Source organism: Lepisma saccharinum, chromosome 29 (genome assembly GCF_977018435.1).
Source record: "Lepisma saccharinum chromosome 29, izLepSacc3.1, whole genome shotgun sequence".
Taxonomy (NCBI): domain Eukaryota; kingdom Metazoa; phylum Arthropoda; class Insecta; order Zygentoma; family Lepismatidae; genus Lepisma; species Lepisma saccharinum.
This window is the reverse complement of record NC_139257.1, coordinates 27703590-27730153: the sequence shown is the minus strand read 5'-3', so window position 1 is coordinate 27730153 and position 26564 is coordinate 27703590. Positions and strand designations below refer to the sequence as shown.

Genomic DNA, 26564 nt, shown 5'->3' with positions numbered 1-26564 from the left:
CAGTATATAGATCTTGCTCAAGATAGGGAAAGATGGAAGGCCTGTGTTGCTGCAGCCATGAACCTTCAGGTTTAAGAAGGCCAGAGAGTTAGTTAGTTAGTTAGTATTTTGTAGGATAGTATCGAAAAGTATCGTTGGATTTTTTTATCGATACTGGCTGATATTTTTCCAGGACTTGATAATTTGCAGAGTCCCCAAAAATGCCACGCAACAGTATCGTGAAGTTTAATTATCCTGAAACTTATGCAAAATTCAAAATTTTCACTGATTATGTGCCAACATTGTGTGAAAAATTGTATTTTGTGATTACTTAACAGGTATTTTTTTATTCTGATGTAATCCTTGAATATTTATTACCTGTTGGTAAAGTGATGCTTATAATTGGAGTGGAACATTCATCCACTAATATTGATAAATATTTTGAATAACTCAATTGTTATAATTTTCAAGTTTCAGTATAGATATTAGTGAGAATCTGTAAGAGTATCAGTATACATATGAATATCGGTTCAAAGTGGTTTCGGCTTAGGCCTAGTAAATTGTCTTTTCAGTTCATCGTCAATAATGCTATCAAACTGACAGGCACCTATCTAGAAATGTATTTCAGTGCAGATCCAAAGCAATTATCTCAAAATAATAATAATAATGTTTAAATTAAAATAATTATAATTATATGAAATTAATTAATATTATATTTTTATTTTATGAATAGGTAAATGGACGGTAAGGGTAGTGATATAATAGCACATATTTACTAGGTAAATCAAAAACTAAAGGCAATTTTGTGTTTTCGTAGGAATAAACAAAGACTGGGTGTGTCTGACGCTACCACGTGTATTTGGAGTGTTGTGGAAGTAGGAGTATCCATCACTGCCCCATTCAGTCGAGTGTCGCAGAACAAAAAGGTCACACGTATGGATGCAACACTCCACAAATGCACCATTGAGGAACAGCGCACTGTAGTGCACTTTCTGTGGTCGGAGGGAGTCAAACAGGCAAACATCCACCGTTGGCATTTAGCGCAGTATGGAGCAAGCACCATGACTCAGCGAAATGTGTATGAGTGGGTGGACCACTCTAAAGCGGGACGCACAAGCGTAACGGACGAAAGTCGAAGTGGACGCCAAAAAACATCCCACACAGAAGAAAACGTCCAACGGGTGGATACCATTATCAAGGACGATCGAAAAATCACAATAGCACAAGTAAAGTGGCATGATGAATTAGGGTACCACAAAGTTTGTGCGAGGTGTGTACCCAAGGAACGCACAGCTGTGCATCAGCAGCAGCGCATCACAGTGGCTACCCAGTTTCTCCAACGCTATGAAGCTGATCCCAGTATCTTCGAATGAATCGTGACAGGAGACGAAACATGGCTTCACCACTACAAACCAGAGAGTAAGTGGCAAAGCGTGGAATGTAAACATCTGTTGTCCCCTGTACGCAAGAAATTCAAACAACAGCTGTCCTGTAGGAAATTGATGCTAATGCTGTTTTGGGATGTGAAGGGACTGATCCTGGCAGAGTTCTATCCACATGGTGAAACTGTGAATAGTGCAAGTTATTGTAAGGTCCTGCAAGACAAACTGAAACCTGCAATTCGTCACAAGCGGCGAGGACTGCTGTCTAAGTGGGGTGCTCGTACTCCACGATAATGCCAGGCCTCATACAGCAAGTGCAACAGTAGACACTGTGCACAGGCTTGGCTTTGAGTTGCTTTCCCATCCTCCGTACAGCTCTGATCTGGCACCTTCGGCCCTTTGAAGGAGGCGCTGCGTGGTCGTCACTTCAGGTGAGATGATGAGGTCCAGCAGGCGGTGCAGACGTGGCTTCGTGTGCAACCAAAAACCTTCTTCGCGGATGGATACAGAAGCTGATTGCACGATACCAAAAGTGCATTGCTGTGCAGGGGACATATGTGGAATAGTGATATGTGTAGTTCTTCTTGTGTGGAAATGAAGATGTTATGTGAAAATTGCCTTTACTTTTTGATTTACGTAATATTATATAGCTTACATGTAGAAAAGACACTGCTCTGACAAGGAAATTTATGTCAAATAGATAAAGAATTATATATTTATTGACTATGAAAAAAGGATGTTAGATCCAGTTGAAGAAAAGTAAAGTTCCTGGTAATATTTTATGAATGTTACGTTATAGGTAGTAATAAATCTTGCATAAATCTTCTTTGGTACATTCATTCAAAGTCATATGATCACAATATAATTCTTGCCTTCCGATAGGTCTGGCAGAAATAAATAACCCTAGATTAAACAACAAGTATATTTTAATTATTTAATTTTAGTTAATTTAATATTTCATTATTTAATTTTAGTTAATTTAATATTTCATTATTTAATTTTAGTTAATTTAATATTTCATTATTTAATTTTGTTAATTTAATATTTCATTATTTAATTTTAGTTAATTTAATATTTCATTATTTAATTTTAGTTAATTTAATATTTCATTATTTAATTTTAGTTAATTTAATATTTCATTATTTAATTTTAGTTAATTTAATATTTCATTATTTAATTTTAGTTAATTTAATATTTCATTATTTTTATTATTTAATTTATGTACTTAGTAATTCTGGGGGGGGTCCGGACTGCCAGGACCCCTCCCCTAAATACAGGGCATTTCACTTGGGATGGAACACTGTATTTCGTTCATAACTCTGACACTAATAAAGATATTGCAACGAAATTTGGAGTGGACTTACCTTCGTTCATGCGAAGTCGGATGACATCATAACAAGTGTTGGAAATGGCTACCATTGGTGTCCAGGCAGCATTGGATGCGGCGTTCCATGTTGTGGAAAGTCCTTCTCAGTACGTCAGGTGTCACTGCTGGGATGGATACACTGATGTTTGCTTTCAAGGCCTCTATGGTTCACGGTTTGTTGGCGTAAACCTGCAACTTCAAACGTCCCCACAAAAAAAATCAGGCGGTGTGAGATCGGGCGAGCGCTGTGGCCAAAGTCCCCTGGAAATTACGCGGTCGCCAAACGCGCAGCAGCAACTGAGACCAGCCGAGCTACTGCAGGTCACGCAATGTTTTGCTGCCTGGATGCCAATGGTGGCCATTTCCAGCATTTGTTATGATGTCACCCGACTTCGCATGAACGGAGGTAAGTCCACTCCAAATTTCGTTGCAAAATCCTTATTAATGTCTGAGTTATGACCGAATACAGGGTTCCGCCCCGAGTGAAACACCCGTTACATCAAGGCACACCATTATTGACCAAATTCCACACCACAAAACACAAAGCAAAACACTATGAATGAAACAAAGAAATGGAAGAATCCTTGGAACGATGACTAGCCTTCACTGTCAGGTCACAGCCTGAGAATTTTTCAACCCTTAGCCAAAACTGGAATGACAAAATTTGAAGATCCAGTCAGAATAAACCTGGAGGCAAGAGACATGTGCTTGTGAACAGACCTACTGTCCTCCATTTCATCCCTCTCCCACGTGCAACCTGACATATAGGCTGTTTATGTTAACCCTAGCAATGCCAAGGTATTTTTGTTACATGAATTACCAAGGGTAGGGGAGGGGGGCGCAGAGGCCCATGAATGAAATTTCAATTGAACTGGACTGATGTGTGTTTTCTGTCATTTGTACACATAAGGTAACTAATTACACACTACTTTCATGTTTTGTTATGGATTATACATGAAAGATAAATTACATAATTCTTTTTAAGTAATTATAGTAAATCGCTGTAACATTTATTACTTTTCTTCAATTACAATGTTGATACTTGGAACAATGCTTAAACTGTGCAAAATTCTAGCAAAGTTATCTCTTTTTTCTTTTTCTACTACCCAGACATTCATTATTTCGAATTGTTACTATAGTTTAGCAATTGAATATATCATGTATTGAAATATCTTTAAAACATCATTGCAAAATCTTTCCTTAGAATTACCAAGGGGTGGGCCTTTGAGGCCCATAAACAATATCAACGAAATAAAGTAACTTTTTAATGAACATTTTTGGGAAAAATCACGCGATTTCATTCTAAATATTGCAAAGAACAATTACTATTCTTTATGTATTTTTACATTGATACGCAAAAAATTAATCAGTGGGCCTGAAAGCCCCCCCCCCCTTGGTATTACTAGTGTTAAATTTGAAGAGTTTCAGTGGCATATACAAGAACGTTTTTAACTAAACGTCTAAACACTTCTTAAATGTTGATATAAAAGCTTGTTGAAGTTTTACATGATATACAATGTACAATTTCTTATATATTATAGCTAAATATTTAAATACATTTTTGTGCAACATTTAAACACAGTAACATCGAGAACATATCACTCTTACAAAGGTTGGAGGAACTAGTTTTAGAGACCAATGTTTCAAAAATAAATACGATTAGTAGGAAAAAATACAAGATTCTTTGGAAATATTTAATCTAGCATATGAAAATTGCAAATAATTCAAATATTTGGAAATAATACTAGAAATACATTTCAAAGTAGGAGTAACAGGAATTTGCAGGGAAATTTGAGAGAGTGAGTTTGCGTTTTAAGTCCACTTTATACACACAGTAAGGCTAATTAGGACTAGACCAACAGTTTTAAAGTGGGATCCGAACCACTATATGCCTCCGCTGGGTATTGAACCTGGGACCCCTTGGTTACGAGGCGACAACATTACCACTATGCCTTCGGGGAGGCACAGGAAAATTTGAGAAAGGTGTGTGGTGAAGTGTCCCTGAAATGCATGTAGTAGTAGTGTTATTGATATTAAGTTGAGAAATTTTGTACTCAAACATTGATTTCAAAATTTGAAGTGACAACATGCCAATTTCACATTGTTTACCAACATTTTCTAGTAATACACTTTGTTTACTGTGAGCTTTTGTGCCCAACCTTTTGCTTAGTATATAGTGTTCGGGTAACCCTAGGTGCAGCATATTTTCCATAGACCCTATATGATACTCATAGCTCATAAAAGGTGGAGAAGTATCATTGACAAGTTTCCAAAACACACACACATATTCTCTAATCTATCTTAGATGAAATAATTTGATGGTCAAGAAATTGTGGATTATGTTGTATTCAATTTATTTCTTTGGTTTCAATGCGATACAAACACAATGCACTTGTTATGTTTATATTTATCCTTGCATTAAACTTTAGCACTTCCAGTATATGCAAGAGGCAGATTGTTGACAAACTTGGTGATCAGATCGAGTGCCCACACCGGCTGATCGGCAGGCACCATGTGACCAGCGTTCCGTACCAAAACTTCACTGAAGTCGCCACCTGACTTCACGTAGCCTGCTAGTTCCTCTCCCACATACCAGATGGAGCGCTCGGCGTTCCTGTATTCCTCAGCAGCGCTGAAGTTCAATGTCTGGTAATACCTCTCTGTCAGGGGGTAGGCACAGACTATATCCACCTGCCCGCTGTAGTACATGACTCTGTAGTTATCTGCGAGGACTTCAACCCAGGGCTTCACAGACTGCATGAAGTCGATGCTCAGCTTGTTATACACTACAGTTTCATTGTTGAAGGGTTGGTTACCAACATGGATTGCTTTTCTCACACTTGGCTGCTGAACAAAGCTTGAGTAGAAATTGCTTTCAGCTGGTTCATCTACAAAGAGGTAGTTGTAGGCATATGAATAGCCAGTTGCTTCGCTGAACGTAACCAATAAGGAATTTGTCAACTGCAAGAATGATAGGAGCATTAGTTTCTTGTGTGGTTTTCTTATAGCTTCAACTTTCTGCCCTGTTTTTGTATCTTGTTACATTTGTACTTGATACAGAGTCTGAAGAAGACCTTGCTAGAAGGTTGAAACGTTACGTTTAGTTTATGTTTTTAATAAAATTAATTACTGCCTTGGTCAGCATATTTAGTTTTTCATAGGAACAAAGAAGAAAAGACAAACTTCCATCCCTGCCAGATGAAAACTATTTTGATTACAACATTTGAATTTATAAAATACATCATACAGCACTTTCTCTCTGCATATTCCCTTAACCTTTCCTTCAGAAAATTATGCTACAAGTGTGTAAAAAGCCGGTCCCCGTGGCAGAGTGGTTAGCACATCACGCTACGATGCCAAGGGTCTCGGGTTCGAATCTTGGCCTGGGTATGGATATTTGTGAGTGTCCATTCATCAATTTCAACATATCTTCCTTCATCCCCATTTTCGCAAATTAGCCAAAAGTGGCACAAAAAGCGAAGTAAAATAAAGCAAAGCAAGCAATCAATTGTGTAAACATTCAGTATTAAAAATGTAAAAATATTTTCATATTTACAATAGCAGATTCAGCAGCAAAGTCCTCATATTTTTAAGATGTTTATTCGTTTTCATTTTTTTTATGTTGCACTGTGCAGACTTGTCAATATTGGTAAGATGTTTAGACATAGTTATTAGTGTCATTTAAGAAAACATGTGGAACTGAGTTTGCATTTCCTCTTGCACTACATTTTTTTTATACAATCGCAGAAAGTTTGGAAACAATTCTTACAATTAGTGCTGCTAATTTTAAGAACCAAGATAAGTGAGTGAACTGAACAGAAAGAATAAAGTGTCACTGGAATTCTGTAATATATTTATTGTTATTATTAAAAATACAAAATGTATCTCTTTATGGATATAAGCGTTGGTGTAAGAATAAAACGTAATCTGTATGTTCTTATAATTACAATTTTTATGGCATTATGTAAATGTGGAGCCTACTTTGATACTTTTCAATCGTATTTGAAAAAAGTACACATAAAACGTAGTGTTTTCTACCCTAAAGTTCCTATGTGTAGTGATTAGATGTAATTCATGAAGGGACACTTACCAAGTAACACCCTTGCCCATGCCAGGACTCATACATGGGACTATCAGTGGATATATCATGAATCTAGCACTCAACAATCTTGGCCATCAAGGTAACATGAGAGCATTGTTTTACTTGCATGCCAGAATTGGTGTTTTATTTCTATTATATCTAATTAATATATAATAACTACATACAATAAATAAGAATTGTTGCAATAAATCAGGTCAAATTTTCAGAATACGCCACTGGTAAAGATATAACATGTATTTTATATATGTTAAACGATTCTTTCCATCTAAAACACGTATATAAACATTGAACAATTTAAAAAAGTTTAAAATCGGCCCGCGTCATTTCACTACCCGTAGTAACCCCGTGTTTTAGATGGAAGGGATCTTTTAACTTTAGGGACTGTTAATTTGTATACGGAATATGGAGGCTACAATAGTTTTAAGTATAGTTTTTGAATTCCTGTCTAACCCATATCAAATCCACACCCTTATTCCTGGTTTTTAAAATATCTTGACGTGGCTGTGAAAAGTTTTTCGTAGTCGAAGTTTTGGACCTGAAGAAGAGAACAGTAGATTCTCGAAACGTCGTTTTGTAAAACATAAGTACCATTTTCTGTGTTTTTTGAATATTTTTAAATATTTTTAAAATACGTGCTATTGTGAGTAATTCACACATTCATAATGAGTTTACTGGTAAAGATACAGCCACACCCTCTGCTTTGGTACACCATTACCTTACAGCTTCTAGGGAGGTGTAATGATATTTAAATCTACACATATGCTAAGAATATTTGTCTTAAAAAAAATAAAAACAATAAATAAAAAGTCACGCCTTCTCTTTACACATAATATTAGAAATTACATATTCTTATAACTCAACTTACTTCAAATGCATCCTCCCACTGCTCGTTTTCAATAGCATCTCTCGCTTCTTGCTCTATGGCTGCAATTTTGTCTCTCATAAGCCCATCTACTAACCCAATCTGGTACGTATATTCGCTGTAATATAGAATGTTTATGGGATCGCTGAAGGCATTTCCAATGGCCAAACCTGGAATTGGTGTTTGTAGAGGTTTTAGCTATGCACAGGTAAGGTTAGAAACACTCAAGTGTATTGCTATGAAAAAATGGCATACACGAACTTCCCTTTGTATAGTTATATTACATTACAAGTTCAAATATTACCTGCATAGATTATTACTTTTGAAAATATGCATAGGCATAACTTGGTAGCTTCGGTGGAGGGCACTTGCCCCATAAAATGGTTTGAGTTTTTTAAAATTTTTAAGTTGAGTGTACTTTTGTTAACCTCCCGAGACCTGAGGAGCAAAGTAATAAAAAGTAATATTTGTGATTTCGCAAAAGTAACAACTTTCTAGAAAATAATATTGAATGCTATTTTTATGGGATGGGAAACGTTTTGATTCTACCACCAAAGATAAGTCCCAAATTCGATTCTGCTTTTCCAAAGTTAGGTCCCAAATTAAGGCCATGAAAATATTGTTAAATATCAAATATAAATCTGAATGAACTGATTAATTCTGTAACAGTTAATTTTTGGTAAGGTTAATCACGCCAAAGGTGTTCAAATCAAACTGGAATCTTTAGTTGCACATACATAAAATATATTTGATCATATGAATTTCAAGTAAATGCTAAGTGTCTTCCAGTGGCGTGGAGTGGGATTTTTAAAAGTGTTACCGGTTATCAGTAGGACATTTAAGGGAGACTTGGGCGCCTCCCCTCCTCATGCTCCCCCCCCCCCAATGTCTTCCAAGTAGTTCATATAATAAAAATCTGGTACGTCTGCAATTCAATACTATATTTTGGTAAAGTTATTAATCAGGAAAAAATAATTTTGACATAAGGACTGAAGTGAAATCGCAAACATTGGTTGTTTACACAATAATACGTAATTTGATAGTAGTCCAGTTTAGACAGTTCTGAAACCTCTTTTGGGGCTCAGGGGGCTCGCAGTGTTGCCAACTCCTCACTCGAAAAAATCACCAAGGTTTTTGTTTTTGGGTCTAACCTAACCTAAAGCAAGGAGCTGGCAACCTTGCTTGAGGTATTTTCTCGCAGTGTTGCCAACTCCTCACTCGAAAAAATCACCAAGGTTTTTTTTTGGGTCTAACCTAACCTAAAGCAAGGAGCTGGCAACCTTGCTTGAGGCTTGCCTTACAACGCAGAAAGCAAGGTTGCCAACCCACTGGTACTTTTGCCATAGCCTTTTACAAGAAAAAAAAAAGAGAAAGGGAAGAGTTAAACAACCGACAGCTTACCCACAGCCTTTTTTGGTCTAACCTAACCTAAAGCAAGGAGCTGGCAACTTTGCTTGTGCAATCAACCCGGTTGACCGCCCTCAAGTAAAAATCAGCGTTGCCAACTCCTCACTCGAAAAAAAATCACCAAGATTTTTTTTGGTCTATCCTAACCTAAAGCAAGGAGCTGGCAATTTTGCTTGTGCAATCAACCCGGTTGACCGCCCTCAAGTGGAGATTAGTGTTGCCAACTCCTCACTCGAAAAAATCACCAAGGTTTTTTTTCTTGGTCTAACCTAGCCTAAAGCAAGGAGCTGGCAATCTTGCTTGAGACTTGCCTTACAGTGCATAAAGCAAGAAGCTGGCAACCTTGCTTGAGGCTTGCCTTACAGTGCATAAAGCAAGGTTGCCAACCTACTGGTATTTTTGCTACAATTTTTTACAAAAAAGAGAGAGGAGAAAGAGAGAGGAGAGAGAGAGGGAAGAGTTAAACAACCGACAGCTGCCAACACCCACCCTAACCTAACCTAACCTAACCTAACCCACCCAAACCTAACCTAACCTAACCAGGTCTAACCTAGCCTAAAGCAAGGAGCTGGCAACCTTGCTTGAGGTTTGCTTTACAGTGCATAAAGCAATTTTTGCCAACCTACATATACTAAACAAGGAAAGCCGGCACTGCCGTAAAAGAGAGAGATGGATGGATGGGAACACTGCACGGGTTCAACGTCATCAAGTAAAAATTTCTATTTTCTCGCAGTGCTACCAACTCCTACCTACACTTTTTTTTAGTTGGCAAGGGCTAGAGAGAGAGAAAAACCTATAGCTGGGAACGGTAATGAGCGAATGCGCCATATCGTAATTTTCCAACTCCCGGGGGCCAATGTTTGTATATCGTGGCTTTTGTAAACCTCTCTCGGGGGAACGACGTGCCGCGCACACACACACGCACACACACACGCGCACACGCGCGCGCATATGTATTGTAACACAAACAAACAAACAAAATAATAATTGTTATTTTTAGGAGGCCTGGCCCCTATAACCTCGCCAGGGTGCGTGGCGCCCAACCAAAAATGTAAAAGTTTTCTAATGGCTGCGGTTATAGATTACCGCACCTCTGTAGAGTTTCACGTGTTTTTTTTTCCCCCCAAACTTCCATGAAACCCTACAGAGGACCTCCGTAATGCATGCAACGTGTACTAACGACTCTAGTGTTATTTGATGTTGTGATATTTTTGGATATAGAGTTTTATTGTGAGATATAGATAAAAATAATTATGTTTATTATAATATTTTCTTGATGAAGATGGAGAATGTATGTGCGTGTTACAAATAAAGTTGCATGCTTTTTTTTTCATGCAATTTCTAAGATGTTTTGTAATTCATCAACTATGGGTTGTAGGAAAACGATTCTTGCTCTATCTGCTATCGCTCGACGAATACTATAAACATAAATAATGCTTATGGTTTGATTTTTAAAATGGCGAGCGGAAAATAACCATGTTTTCTGAAATTATAATTTATACTTCATACGCCAAGAGGACTGAGGGTTAGAAAAAAAGTTTGTTTGGTAGAATTATGCACACATAATATTTTTGTGTTTTCTATACACAAGCTTAATTATTTTTTTCAATTATTTACAGGTTTCATTAAGAAGCAAGAAGTAGCATAAATAGCACACTCCCACCAAACCCAACACCATTGTGAATTATTGCACAGTATTTATTTTGTAGCACTCCACTATATATATATAATAACATACCCACAAATATTTTCAACAAGATGCGCTCCATGAAAAGTTGTCCTGTGTGCAAGAGAACCATATCAAGCAAACGTTTTGCAAGACATTGTCGCACCTGCGTGCCAGGCAAGCATTTGGCTGCCACCGAACCATGTCCCAGGTGCGGTATACATATTACCATTAATAATTTGAAGAGGCATATAACATCATGCAAAGTTGTCGTCGGAACACCTGTTCCCCAACCGTCGACCAGCTCGACCAAGAGGAAAGCGGAAGCCGACTCGCCACCATCCGCCAAACGCGTCAAGCCTGTGGCGAAAGCGAACCAGACTGCTTTCGAGCGTTCGTTGGAGGACTTTGTCCTCACTTCGGAGGGCTCATGCGACGTGCGTAGCTTTTTGGAGAACGTGCAAGCCGAAATTATTTCCATCCTCGGTGATGCGCTTGCAATGCACTCCACCAAATTCTACGCATCGCTACGTTGCCAGTACAAGAACCCGTCTGACGTAATTTACAGCTTCTGCCACAACACCAAGGCGAAAACGCTGCATCTGGCGGATGTCGACAACCTCGAGGCCATCTACAACCAGTTTGCCGATGAGCTGGTGGCAAAACAGGAGGAACATCAAGCTAAAGGCTCGGGGGGTTCGCTGTGTGGCGAGCCTCACGAACTGTGCGTCAAACTTTGTAAGTTCTGGCCCCTCTCCGCCTCCAGCTACGTCCGCTTACCACCTACCATTGTGGCAAAGAAGGCCGTCCTGAACATTCAGAACAGTGACGCCAAGTGCTTCGTATGGTGTGTTCTGGCAGCGTTGCATCCTGTCGACCGGAAAAACCAACCACGCCGAGTTAACCACTACCTACCCTACGAGTCAGAGCTGGAAGTTGCGATGGCTGGGATCGACTACCCGGTGGCGCTTTCGGACATTCGAAAATTCGAGGCTCATACGCGGTTGGCTATCAACGTTTACGGTCTCACTGACGAAAATGCGGTGTACCCTATTCGCGTGAGCGACGTAAATGTTGATGGTGCGCAGGAAATTCACCTTCTGCTCATCAAGGACGAGACCCATCACCACTACACCCTCATCCGTTCGCTCTCCCGGTTGGTGTCGAGCCAAAAAAGTAAGCATGATGGTAGCATAGAAGTTTGTCGCAGGTGCCTGTCAACTTTTGACAATCAAAAACAGCAGGATTATCAGCACATCAGAGGTCCCAACATCGCTGCAGAGAAGCTCGCTCGCCACAAGTTCTACTGTAGTAACAACGAGCCGGGTGTGGCAGTCTTGCCCAAACCTGGCACTGTGGAGCGTTTCCACATGCACGGTGCCATGGTGGAGCATCCCGCTATCATCATCGCGGATTTCGAAGCCTTCCTCAAACCCCTGTCCACTTGCGATCCCGATCCCGAAGTTTCCTCCACCACCCCTTACCAACTCCACGAGGCATCCAGTTTCGCATACGTTGTGGTGCGACGTGACCAGCATATTGCCCCCGAGCCCTACGTGTACCGTGGCCCCGACGCAGCCAAACACTTCCTCGAGAGGATGGTTGTCGAGGCCAACGAGATAGGGAAGGTACTGTTGCCCCCCAAGTCTATGCTCCCACTGTCTCCCGACGATCAGCGTAGACACGACGAGGCCATCGCTTGCCCTGTCTGCGTCAAGGAGTACACCGCCAACAACCGTAAAGTCCAACACCACGATCACTTTAACGGTAGGTATGTTGGTCCATGGTGCAACGGATGCAACCTCATGGCCCGGGACCCGCGCTTCATCCCTGTGTTTTTTCATAATGGCTCGGGATACGACTTCCACCATCTGGTACCTCACTTTGGCTACGACGACATGCGAATCAACGTCCTGGCGCAGAACGAGGAGCGTTACATTAGGTTGAGCAAGTGGGTGCGAATCTCAGGAACACACTCTACCGTCGAGCTTCGCTTCCTCGACTCCCTGAGGTTCCTCCCGGCCAGCCTCGATGCTCTCGCAGGGAAGCTTAGCGACGAGCAAATGCTCATTACCTCCGGAAACTTTCCGAACTTGGACGCAGGTCTCTTCAAGCGTAAGGGTGTCTATCCCTACGAATGCATCACAGACCCTTCCAAGTTCGCAGAGACGTCGCTACCTCCTCGAGCAAACTTCTACAGCAAGCTGCGAGGCTCGAACATCACCGACGAGGAATATCACCATGCCCAGTCCATGTGGCGCGAGCTGGGCTGTCGAACTCTCGGGGACTACCACGACGCCTACCTCAGACTTGATGTGACGCTCCTCGCCGACGTGTTCCAGACGTTCCGTGCGACCGCCAAGACTATCTACCAGCTGGACCCCGCCTACTTCTACAGTCTCCCCGGACTGGCGTGGTCAGCCATGTTTCTGGTGACGAAGATCGAGCTGGAGCTTCTTTCGGACGTGGACATGATGCTGTTTGTGGAACGTGCCGTGCGGGGTGGAATGGTCCAGGTGTCGCAGCGACACTCGCACGCCAACAATCACCACATGGCCACCGGCTACGACCCCTCACAACCGTCCAGCTACATCATGTACACGGACGTCAATAACCTCTACGGACACTCCATGATGCAGCCACTCCCTTTTAGAGGCTTCGAGTGGGCTGACCCTTCCAACTTCGACGTCGAAAGCTTTGACGATTCGGAACATGGGTTCTTCGCCGAGGTGGACCTTGAGTTCTCCGAGAAGCTGCAGGATTTGTTCAGCGATCTTCCCCCTGCACCCGAGTTCAAGTGTCCACCCGATTCCAACCAGAAGAAGCTCGTCATGGATTTCGAGTCCAAAGAGCGTTATGTCCTGCACTACCAGAATCTCCGGTGGTTGATGAAGCAAGGGGTTACCGTCCACGCAGTTCACCACATCCTCAAGTTCGAGCATTCTCCATGGTTGAAGCCATACATCGAGCTCAACACCGAACATCGCACAGTCGCCACTTCTGATTTTGATCGCGATTTCTTCAAGTTAATGAATAATGCGGTGTTTGGCAAAACTATGGAGAATGTACGGAATCGCATGGACATAAAATTGGTAACGAGGAAAGCACAATGTCGCAGGCTCGTAGCAAACCCATTATTTAAATCGAGGACCATTTATAATGAGCAGCTTGCTCTGGTGCATATGAGGAAGAGTGAGGTGAGGCTCGACAAGCCAATTTATGTTGGTGCCTTAGTATTAGACCTGAGCAAGATGCACATGTTCGAGACGTACTACGACATATTACGTCCACATTATAGCCACAACATCTCACTTCTCTACACGGACACGGACAGCTTGGTGTACCAAGTCCACTCAGCCGATGCATACGGGGATATAGTCACGGTACCATCTTTGGTCAACCTCTTCGACACCTCGGGCTATCCCCAGCCGAACCAGTACGGCATCCTGCCCCGAAACAAAAAAGTGCCTGGCAAACTCAAAGACGAGAAGGACGGTGATGTAATTCTCGAGTTTGCGGGTCTTCGCGCCAAGGCCTATGCCATCAAAGCCGAGGGCAGCGTTACCAAAAAGGCTAAGGGTGTCGGCAGACAGGTGGTTCGGGAGCATCTCGCATTCGAGGACTTTGTCGATTGCCTCAAGACCAGGTCGTCGGTTCTAAGAGAAGAACAGCGCATCCAGAGCGTCGACCATATCATCACCACAAACAAAGTTAGAAAAATTGCGCTGGATCCCAACGACGACAAGAGGTGCGTCCTCGAGTGTGGTATTCACACATTGCCGTGGGGGCACTATCGCTTAGCAGAAAGCAAAACCTGCAACATATGCCCATCTTCAACAGAAGATTCATAAAAACAAAACAAAACAAAAAAAAAATCATGTTGTTAGTTATTACAAAAAAAAAACATTGACTGTCATTACAAAAAACTTTGACTGTATTCTTAAATAACCAGCATGCCTATGAATTTGTTCGGTTTCAAAAAACAGATTATTATGGAAACCATACCAGATCATGAAGTCTTACCTTCCGTGTTACCTAAACTCAACGGTCTGTTGATCATTCACCTCAACAGCATTTGGACGAAACTGAATGACGATGTGGGCAAGATGTTTTATGTTTTTAATAACAATTTACATTTCTACGAAATTCCGATCGACGGGAAACTTCAAATCACCGTGAATCCGGAAAACGCAGGCGAAATCAAAATTTCTACCGGCAAGAACATTTTTCGAATCAAGCACGACAAGATGCTTTCTAACATTACGTACGATGTGTCCGCAGGAGATTATCTTTACATGGAACTCCTCGGAGATTACGACAAACTCATTCCTCTCTTCGTAGAATTACGAATCGTCTATCCTATTATAAATAACCGTTAACCAAAAATGCCTAACGACATTTTCGGCAACACCAAGCGTGTAGACCACGCAGAAGAGATTCTCATGTTGGACATTCGAGTTAAGAAGTTGAGGACCGATTTGATTGCTTTGCAGGAGACCTTAAACAAAAGTTTAGAGTCGGAAATCGCTACGCTCCAAACGCAATGTCTCGACCCCATTCTGAAAATCGATTCCGAACTGAAAACGCTGATAAAAAATTATGTCGACGTACCTTCTTACGACAGCGTTCAAAATATACAGTTGAGCGTGGATTCGCTTCAAAATGATTTGGCCAAATTACAGCAATTTCAATCGAAAAATGAAGATTTGGAAAAATTGAAACTCGAAATCGAAGAACGAACTTCCGCAATAGAAAAGAATTGCTCTGAACTTCAAACCGTCGTGAGCGATATAGACGCAGAACGCTTGCATGTCGTCGTTTCCAAATTACAAGAAGAATTCACCAGCACGTTGGAAGAAATTAAATCCAAGTTGCAGATTTTGGAAGATACAATGACGAACCTACCATCGTCGGACGAACTGCAGGTCATCGGTAAAAGCGTCGCGAACATAAAAATTCAATTGGAGGCGTATCGAGATTTCGAACACATTCAAACCACCATCGCTACGCTTCAGGCGTCCTTGGAATTGATCAACGAAGAAATTAAAAATATTCACGCTGAAGCGAGAGCGTTGACGAGCATTCAAGACACGTTGAGCACGGTTCAGCAGAAGATCGAATATTTAGAAAATTTGAACGTCGAAACGAATCTCGCTCATTTTCATCACGTACTCGACAACATACAGGGTGACTTGGAATCGTTACGGACGAGCGTGCCTTCGAGCGAAGATTTGGAAAAATTGAAAACGGCGGTGACGGCACTATCCGAAACGAGCGACATCAAAAGTTCATTGAGCGATCTCGAGAGTAAAGTGGCCAATCTCCCCACCTCCAAAGAATTGCACGCTTTGAAAAGAAACATATCTCGAATGCTGAAACGACTGGAAACGGATACGGCGAACGTGGAAGAGATTCGAGACGAAATTAGTTCGCTGGTGTCGACGCTGCCCACTTCGCAGAGCGTCGCCGATCTTCACACGCAGTTTACAGAGATGCGAAGCATCGTGAACGATCTTACCGAGAAGAGCTCGAAATTGAATCAAGTCGAGAACCTTCAGAACATTGTCGTCAACATCAGAGATCAAGTTGGAGTGCTGGAATCCACGCAGGAATCGACGCTGGCCTCTTTCGGTGCCAAGTTGCAAGAACTCAACGAAAACTACAAGCAGTTGAACGTGGAAGTGAAAATCAAACCGTCGTTTTCTACCGTAACGGATGCCATAGTCGAGCATTTGCTGCCCATCGAAAATAAACTCGGACAAGTTCACAGCAATCTGCTCGGCGTCGACACTAAATTCGCTAAACTGCATTTTCTGCAAGCCATCGAAATCAACAGCGTTCCCAATCAACAGAGAATCTCCACGTTCGTCGAAGGTAACAAACTGTACATGTTGCATCCTTATCATCCGTACTACAAGTTTCTCCTCGATGGCACGATTCAGATAAACGAATTTTCGTACTGGTCTCACGGCAGAAAAGCTAGCGTTCCTACCATGACTTTGATATCGAATCGTGGTGTCCAGAAAGCAGGAAACATTCCTCTGGCACGTTGGAACGAAACGCGCAACATATATGAAATACACGAAGACGAAGATCTCACCGTTTTCGACGTGAGTGCCGGCGATAAGCTGATCATTCAAAACACGAGCGAAGTGCCACCCTCTTTGAATCCCATCACGCTTGTGCTTCTCTTGAAACGTAATCTCTAAAAAAATGTCTAGGCAAGCCATCGTCGAAGAATTGCATAAAACTGCACGCCGTAACTACGAACGTTTGGCTGTGGTAACCAAGGGCATCGACGACCTCTGGCAAAGTGACCTCGTGGAGATGAGTAGCGGCAATTTGAAAAGCGTGCATAAATTGAACAAGGGCAACAAGTACCTTCTCACCGTCATAGACACGTTTTCGAAATTCGCATGGGCTCTACCTTTGAAGGCGAAAACGGGAACGTGCGTCACGGAAGCATTCAAGACAATTTTTCGCGAAAGCGGTGGCAGACGACCACGGTTTCTGCAAACGGACAACGGTAAGGAATTTTACAACGCTGTATTCCAAAAGTTTATTCAAAAACACAAGATTCGACATTATTCGACCTTCAGTCACATCAAAGCCAGCATCGTGGAAAGATTCAATCGAACCTTGAAAACACACATGTGGAAACGATTCACGCTTCGGGGAAATTACAAATGGGTCGACATCCTGCCGGAACTCGTCGACACCTATAATCACACGGTACACAGAACGATAGGCATGAAGCCAGCCGACGTTACCAAGTCCGACGAGCAGCGTTTAATTTCTACCGTTTACTGTCCAAAGTACACACCCACGACAAAAAAAGCTAAATACAAAATTGGAGACCGGGTGAGGATCAGCAAATTCAAACGCACCTTCGAGAAGGGATTCACAAAAAATTGGAGCACGGAACTTTTTACGGTGGTTCGAGTTCTACCCGGAAACCGACACACGTATATAATAAAAGATAGTAGCGGCGAGATTTTGAAAGGAAGATTTTACGAAGAGGAACTCTCTAAAACGAAACACCCCGACACGTACCTCATCGAGAAAGTATTGCGTAGGAAAGGTGACAAACTGTTTGTCAAATGGCTGGGACTTCCGGAAAAGAGTTGGATCGACGCGAACGAAGTGATCTTGTGAGTACGTGGAACGTGGTGAAGCGTCTACCGGATCCGGAAAGTCAAGCGAAGAAAAAGAATGGCGAGTTGCTTCCCGACAGCATCCGCTGTCTGATCGTAGGTCCTTCGGGGTGTGGGAAAACGACACTGCTCGTGGACAATTTTCTCCTCGCACCGAATTGGTTAAATTGGAAAAACAGGCACCTGTACGTGTTCTCGAAAAGTTTGGAGCAATCTAAATACCAGCAACTGATGAAACTGTACGATGGTCTGGACATTGCAACGTTCGCCTCGGAAATAAAACCACTCGACGATTGTCGTGAAAATTCAGTCGTCGTGTTCGACGACGCCATCCTGGAAAATCAAAATGAAATTCGCAACTTTTTCACGCAAGGTCGTCACAAAGGAATGGATTGTTTCTACCTAGCTCAAACGTTTTCCAAAATTCCAAAACAGTTAGTGCGCGACAACGCTAATTTCATATGTTAGTTTCGTCAAGATCACACCAACCTCAAGCACGCGTACGATGACTACGTAGGCGGAGACATGAACTACAATCAATTTTCGGAACGCTGCTGCTCTACTTGCTGGAACGGTGACGATTTCGGATTCGCTACGATCGACATGACGAGGAAACCCAACGACGGAAAATACAGAAACAAAATCAACGACTTTCTAAACGTTGCAACGTTGTGAGAAACGACGTATATAAATAACGTCATGACGAAACGAAAAATCGAAGACGAAAATCTCAAGCTTCGCGATTACCTCGCGAAACGCTTCAAAGGTTGGAAATCCGAGAATCGCGGATTCTACGAAGAGAAGAAACGTCAGGATCAACCTGTGATCGATGCCATCAGCGGTCTAGGTAAAGAAATTAAAAGTGTCACGGAACAAAATAAAAATTTGATCAACGAACTCGTGCCGCTCGCAGCTAAAAGTTACGCCGTACCCACGCCTATTTCGAGCATTCCTTCGACGCCGTTCGAACTGAAGGATGCACCGGCACGACGTCGAGCCATTGGTAGCACGTCCTCTTCGGATAAAATCGAGTTGGGATCTTTGGCACGAGACTACCTGAGCACGGGGAAGTTCGACAAGGATGAAGTGTTCGGATTGTATCCCAGCATGGAAGTAGTGCAATCAACCCGGTTGAACGTCCTCTTGTGGTGAGCTGAAGCGGTGAGCTTGCCTTAATGGATTTCTCTCGTAAGGCATGAGCTCTATTTGATGGCAGTGTTGCCAGCTTCTTACTCGAAAAAATCACCAAGGTTTTTTTTTGGGGTTTAACCTAGCCTAAAGCAAGGAGCTGGCAATCTTGCTTGAGGCTCGTCTTAATAGATTGCTCTTGTAAGGCACGAGCCTTATTTTCTGGCAGTGTTGCCAATATTTTACTCGAAAAAATCACCAAGGTTGTTTTTGGGGTTTAACCTAGCCTAAAGCAAGGAGCTGGCAACGTTGCTTGAGACTTGCGTTACAGTGCATAAAGCAAGGAGCTGGCAACCTTGCTTGAGGCTTGCGTTACAGCGCATAAAGCAAGGAGCTGGCAACCTACTGGTACTTTTGCCAACCTACTGGTACTTTTGCCATAGCCTTTTACAAGAAAAGAGAGGAGGGAGAGAGGTGAGAGAGAGAGAGGAGAGAGGAGAGGGAAGAGTTAAACAACCGACAGCTGCCAACACCCACTCTAACCTAACCTAACCTAACCTAACCTAACCTAACCTAACCTACTCTAACCTAACCTAACCTAACCTAACCTAACCTACTCTAACCTAACCTAACCTAACCTAACCTAACCTACTCTAACCTAACCTAACCTAACCTAACCTACTCTAACCTAACCTAACCTAACCTAACCTACTCTAACCTAACCTAACCTAACCTAACCTAACCTAACCTAACCTAACCTAACCTACTCAAACCTAACCTAACCTAACCTAACCTAACCCAACCTAACCTAACCAGGTCTAACCTAGCCTAAAGCAAGGAGCTGGCAAGTTTACTTAAGACTTGCCTTAGTGCATAAAGCAAGGTTGCCAACCTACTGGTATTTTTGCCATAGCTTTTTACAAAAAAAGAGAGAGAAGAGAGAGGGAAGAGTTAAACAACCGACAGCCCACCTACAGCTTTTTTGGTCTAACCTAGCCTAAAGCAAGGAGCTGGCAACCTTACTTAAGGCATGCCTTACAGAGCATAAAGCAATTTTTGCCAACCTACATATACTAAACAAAGAGAGCCGGCAACAAATATGTACTGCCGTAAAAGAGAGAGAGAGATATGGGTGGATGGTAATATAGTATGTGCGTGCGTGTGCGCGTATAATATGTAGCATTATTAACTAGAGTGTGTTGGCAATTTACTTACAACTAAAAAAATAGAGATTCCAACGTTGCTGTAAGATGAAAAGAGAGAGAGACCCATTGGCTGGCAACAGTAACGAGCGAATGCGCCATATCGTAATTTTCCAACACCGGCAATGTTTGTATATCGTGATTTTTGTAAACCTCTCTCGGGGGAACGATGTGTCACACATACACACGCGTGCGCGTGTATTGTGACGCAAGCAAACAGACAAAATAATAATAATTGTTGTTTTTTAGGATTCCTGGCCCCCTGGCGTGGTGCCCAACCAAAAAAAAACGTAAAGGTTTTCCCGTACGGCCTTCGAACGTAAAATTGATTGACGCGCGGGCGAATCTCTTCCGGAATGTTTTTCAATTTGTACATCTGACCATACATGCTATTCATCATCAATTTAGCCGTGTTCTGTTTGGCGTCTATTTCGAGCAGTTTGCCCGGCGGTAAAGTCTTATTGTTTTTATATTTTTTGATTTTTTACGCAAGGCCATGATCTTGCGTATGCATGTGGCGTTTAGCGTGTCTCGTGAAAAATACACGTGAAGATCAGCTTCCGTACAGCCGGCTGGATTTGTAACGCCGCGATAAACATCAACTTCCGTACCGGGCAGAATGCCTGTTCCGGCGTGGAATTTGCGCCACCCCCAAGTTCACGTTGAAAGGGGAGAGGCCAGCTGCTACTTTGGCCATGCACATGCCCCCTTAACTTGCCCCGTAGGACATGTTTTGTTCTCTTACGAGAATTAATATAGTTTGTCATAGAACCCTCCAATTTATGACTTAGCAAAAAATCTGTTTGCGGATTCATCACGTACACCTATATGTGAGAAAAAGTATGAATAGAACCTATGCTCGGAAATCCAAAATGGCGACCAGAAGTGGGGTTATCTTGGAAACGGTAAAACTTAGCAAGAATCTGTTTGCGGATTCATCACGTACACCTATACGTGAGAAAAAGTATGAATAGAACCTATGTTCGGAAATCCAAAATGGCGACCGGAAGTGGGGTTATCTTGGAAACGGCAAGACTTAGGAGAAATCTGTTTGCGGATCCATCACGTACACCTATACGTGAGTAAAAGTATGAATAGAATCTATGTTCGGAATTCGAAAATGGCGACCGGAAGTGGCGTTATCTTGGAAACGGTAAGACTTAGGAAAATTCTGTTTGCGGATTCATCACGTACACCTATACGTGAGAAAAAGTATGAATAGAACCTATGCTCGGAAATCGAAAATGGCGACCGGAAGTGGCGTTATCTTGGAAACGGCAAGACTTAGGAGAAATCTGTTTGCGGATTCATCACGTACACCTATACGTGAGAAAAAGTATGAATAGAATCTATGTTCGGAAATCGAAAATGGCGACCGGAAGTGGCGTTATCTTGGAAACGGCAAGACTTAGAAGAAATCTGTTTGCGGATTCATCACGTACACCTATACGTGAGTAAAAGTATGAATAGAATCTATGTTCGGAAATCCAAAATGGCGACCGGAAGTGGGGTTATCTTGAAAACGGTAAGACTTAGGAAAATTCTGTTTGCGGATTCATCACGTACACCTATACGTGAGAAAAAGTATGAATAGAACCTATGCTCGGAAATCGAAAATGGCGACCGGAAGTGGCGTTATCTTGGAAACGGCAAGACTTAGGAGAAATCTGTTTGCGGATTCATCACGTACACCTATACGTGAGAAAAAGTATGAATAGAATCTATGTTCGGAAATCGAAAATGGCGACCGGAAGTGGCGTTATCTTGGAAACGGTAAGACTTAGAAGAAATCTGTTTGCGGATTCATCACGTACATCTATACGTGAGTAAAAGTATGAATAGAACCTATGTTCGGAAATCCAAAATGGCGACCGGAAGTGGGGTTATCTTGAAAACGGTAAGACTTAGGAGAAATCTGTTTGCGGATTCATCACGTACACCTGTACGTGAGTAAAAGTATGAATAGAATCTATGTTCGGAAATCGAAAATGGCGACCGAAAGTGGCGTTATCTTGGAAACGGTAAGACTTAGGAAAATTCTGTTTGCGGATTCATCACGTACACCTATACGTGAGTAAAAGTATGAATAGAACCTATGTTCGGAAATCGAAAATAGCGACCGGAAGTGGGGTTATCTTGGAAACGGTAAGACTTAGGAGAAATCTGTTTTCGGATTCATCACGTACGTCTATATGTGAGTAAAATATGAATAGAACCTATGCTCGGAAATCGAAAATGGTGAGTGGAAATAAGGTTATTTTGGAAACGGCAAGACTTAGAAAAAATATGTTTGCTGATTCATGTATGTCTATACATGAGTAAAAATATGAATAGAACCTATGTTTGGAAATTTGAACGAAGCGAACAGAGAGATCGAATACGACGTGGACGTAGGGGATGGGTTTGTTCATCCTCACAGAGCGGACCTCTATCTTCAATTCGATGTGGTGAAGAAGGAAAGCAGAGACGCGTTTCCCGTAGCAGCAAACTTGATACTTATGGACAACTTCGTGCCTCACCTGTTCTCGCAGGTGGAGGTGAGGAAACACAACACCGTCATCGACAGAATAGATTATCCAGGCATCGCGTCGACGGCAGTGGGAATTTTGAAATTATCCAAAACGGATGCAGCGTACTACCAGGCCGGGGGATTCGAAGCGGGAACCAAAATATCGACGAGAAGTCACACGGTGCTCTTTCCCATGCGTCTGCTGCCTGGTTTCTTCTCGGACTACAAGGAGATCATGTGGAAGGGAGGACTGCGCGTTACGTTTCGAAGAGCGGCCAACGACAACGACGCACTGATGCACTGATGCGACGCAGTTCAACAACATACAGTTCGACATGCCAGATTTCATCGTAGTGTTTTTTTCAGACCGGGAGGGACAAAAATCAGGAAAAAGATTCCAGCAAGTTTGACGACTGCAAGATCAAGAATGTTTATCTGAAGAACAGTAGAAACGAAGTGTTTCCGCACGAGAATTACAACCTCGACGTGACCAAAGACGATTACCTCAAATTTTACGAAGCGTTCTCGGCTTACAAACGCGTGACCGAGGGAAGCGTGGACATGTACTACACGCCCAGCGAATTCAAAGCACGGAGACCCATGACTGTCATCAACACATCTAAGAGAAAGAAGGTTGTGGTCAACGATCGAACCAACATCAAGATCGTCTGCGAGTTTCACGATGCCTTGCCCGAGGATATCCTATGTAGTGGAACATGGAGAGAAATCTTGGTGATTTTTTCGAGTAAGATGTTGGCAACACTGCGATAAAATAAGGCTTATGTCTTACAAGAGCAAACTATTAAGGCGAGCCTCACCGAGCCTCATTTTCGGTCGCAGAATTCTCCATTTGGGTCTACTAATGTTGCCAACTCACTAGGCTGTATCAATATTGCGCGCTCAAGCATGATTTAATTTTATTATATTTTCAGATTGACCACAAAACAAGGTGTTGACAGGCAGTGTGTATATATATTGTAAGAAGATGTTTTATTATCAACCTCCACTTCTTGCAGTACATTCTGGACACAGCGTTGCAGGTTAACAAAGGATTTTTGGTTAGTATATTTTTTTCTTAAAACTGTTCGGTTACTCGCTCGTTCCTGGCATCATACACAAAAGTTTTCTCCGCGATGAGGATGACGCTACACAGAGTGTCGGCAGGCAAGGCATCGTGGAACTCGCACACAATCTTGATGTTGGTGCGATCGTTAACAACCACCTGCTTTCTTTTAGATGTGTTGATGAGGAACATGGGTCTGCGAGCTATGAACTCGTTTGGATTGTAGTACACGTCCACGTTACCGGAAGTCACTCGTTTGTAAGCTGTGTACGCCTCGTACAGTTTCAGGTAGTCCTCTTCTGCGATGTTTAGGTTGTAGTTCTCACGTGGGAAAACTTCGTTCCTGCCATTTTTGAGGTAAATGTTCTTAATCTTGCAGTTGTCGAACTGGCTTGAATTTTTCTCCTGATTGCTACCTCTTCTTGTCTGGAAGAGTACGACTGCAAACTCGGGCATGTCGTACCGAATGTTGTTGAATTGCGTGGTTACGTCAAATTCGAAATGATTGCCGGAAGCAGGTTTTTGCACACACTGGTAGCCATAAAACTGAATGGACACTTGAGGATTCTTCAGGATGTCGGCTTTGTACTTGAGAGCATAGTTTGATTCGTATTCTACCACTGGCACGCGCAGCTCCATGGATTTTACAATACACTTGGCAGCGTCGGGTAGTGTGTTGGGAAGCAAGGTAGTCTCGTCCGGTCCCAAAGTGCTGTATCGCATCAGTGCGTTGTTGTCGTTGGCAGCTCTGCGAAAAGTAACACGCAAACCACCCTTCCACATGATCTCCTTGTAGTCCGAGAAGAAACCGGGCAGCAGACGCATGGGAAACAGTACTGTGTGACTTTGAGTTTTGATTTTTGTACCTGCTTCGAATCCCCCTGCCTGGTAGTATGCTGCATCGGTCTTGGAGAGTTTCAGTGTTCCTACGGCAGTCGAGGTAATCCCGGGGTAGTCAACCCTATCGATGACGGTGCCGTGCTTTCTAACTTCCACCTGCGAGAATAGGTACGGCACAAAATTATCTACGAGTCTTAGGTTTGCGTTGGCAAGAAATGCTTCGCCGTTGTCTCTCTTCACTACATCAAACTTGACGTACAAATCAGCTCTGTGAGGGTGAATGAATCCATCCCCGACGTCCACATCGTATTCTATCTCTCGATTCGCTTTGTTAAGGTTGGCAAACGTGCGACGGTTGGGAGGGAAGGACTGCAACTCGTAACTTTCGATTTGTTCCATGATGGCTATTTATTATATGTTAATCTCCACGACGGCAGTGGTCGCGCCTCCTGCAAAATCAACCACCTCCCTCTTCTTGTTTGTCACTGCTAATTCTATGTTGTCTATGCGATTACGAGATACAGGAAAGTATATCGGTGGGGAGGGTGTGTAGATAATTGGCTCCATGAATTTAGAGTTTGGTTTGAACGTAGCGATAATACCTGTCTGCTTGTGACTCCCTGGGATGCCGTCAGAGGATTTGGTGATCATATCTTGATTATTTTTTACAGAGCAGTTCGGGTAGGTTGTTATTTATAACCCCATCCTCAATTTTTTTGTTTTGTGTTCATGGCGATGGTCGTACCTAATGCGGCGACCCGTTCGCCCAGCGAGACGTCTCTGCTGACGAGTCTCCCGAAAGCTGCGTGCTCTAACTTTCTGTCAGCATCATGACGCACATCGAGATCGGTATTGGTATTGTAGGCAATATCGTGATTCTTGCATGCAGCATCCAGGGGATTCACACCCTTGTCGCCTCTCTTTAGTCGCTGTTCGAGTTTGGTACCGGGACCGCGGTACTGGTAACCTGGCAAGTGCATCTTGAAGGGTAGCTTGTTGATGATGTCGTTCACGAGACCTCGACCTTCGGCCACGTTCCAAAATTTCGGAGGTAGGGTGTTGATGATTTTGATGAGGTACCCTATGCTTTTGTCGTCATTCACAATGAAGTTGGCAAGCTTGGAGCTAACCATGTCCACAATTCCTACCTTCTCGTTGCGAAAGTTGCTGTTGCCTGCATTCTCCTCCTGCAATAACCAACAACCTGTCTATGAGCTTGCGCACGTCGTCAACCCACACAAACTCTTTGGGCAGGTTGTTGTAGAGTTTGACGCCGCTGCCTGTTTTGACCTGGTTCCATATCGGCTTGATGAGGTTCTTGTATTTTTCGCCGCTGCTAGATTTGACGCGATTCTGCGTAGCGTCGTTGTTTTGGTACAAGGCATCCGTCATGATCAAAATTTTCTTGTAATTTTGCTAATCTTCGTCTGTGTAATCTCTTGGCTGCTTTTTTGGTGATGAGTTCCCACAGTCCAACCGTGCCGGGATACCTGTTCCAGCTGTTTTTCTCACCCAAATTGACTTTCACGTTGTCACCCTCGAACGTGATTTTCGATTTTCCGATTTTCCAAACCACGCCCTCGTTGAGTTCCAACGTTGGCTACATTCCGAAAACCTTGTTTTTCTCGAACTAAACTCAACGGCCTGTTGATCAATCAATTTTCGGAACGTTGCTCTTCTTGCTGGAACAGTGACGATTTCGGATTCGCGACGATCGACATGACGAGGAAACCCAACGACGGAAAATACAGAAACAAAATTAACGACTTTTTAAACGTTGCAACGTTGTGAGACATGACGAGGAAACCCAACGACGGAAAATACAGAAACAAAATTAACGACTTTCTAAACGTTGCAACGTTGTGAGAAACGTTTCTCACAACGTTGCAACGTTTAGAAAGTCG

General features: G+C 42.6%; 2 protein-coding genes across 2 annotated transcripts in view; both read right to left on the bottom strand.

Moving 5' to 3' along the window:
• Positions 1–1016, bottom strand: part of LOC145981450 (venom serine carboxypeptidase-like) — a 36201-nt gene extending 35185 nt beyond the window's left edge. Inside the window, 1 exon segment of the mRNA XM_083114682.1 lies at positions 825–1016. Coding sequence (XP_082970808.1) covers positions 825–1016 — 192 coding nt within the window.
• Positions 1017–5064: 4048 nt separating this feature from the next.
• Positions 5065–26564, bottom strand: part of LOC145981449 (venom serine carboxypeptidase-like) — a 73989-nt gene continuing 52489 nt past the window's right edge. Inside the window, exons 4-5 of the mRNA XM_083114681.1 lie at positions 7695–7861; positions 5065–5688 (exon numbers count right to left, since the gene is read on the bottom strand). Of these exons, the coding sequence (XP_082970807.1) occupies positions 5146–5688; positions 7695–7861 (710 nt within the window). The 3' untranslated portion in view covers positions 5065–5145. The remainder of the gene's footprint in view (positions 5689–7694; positions 7862–26564) is intronic.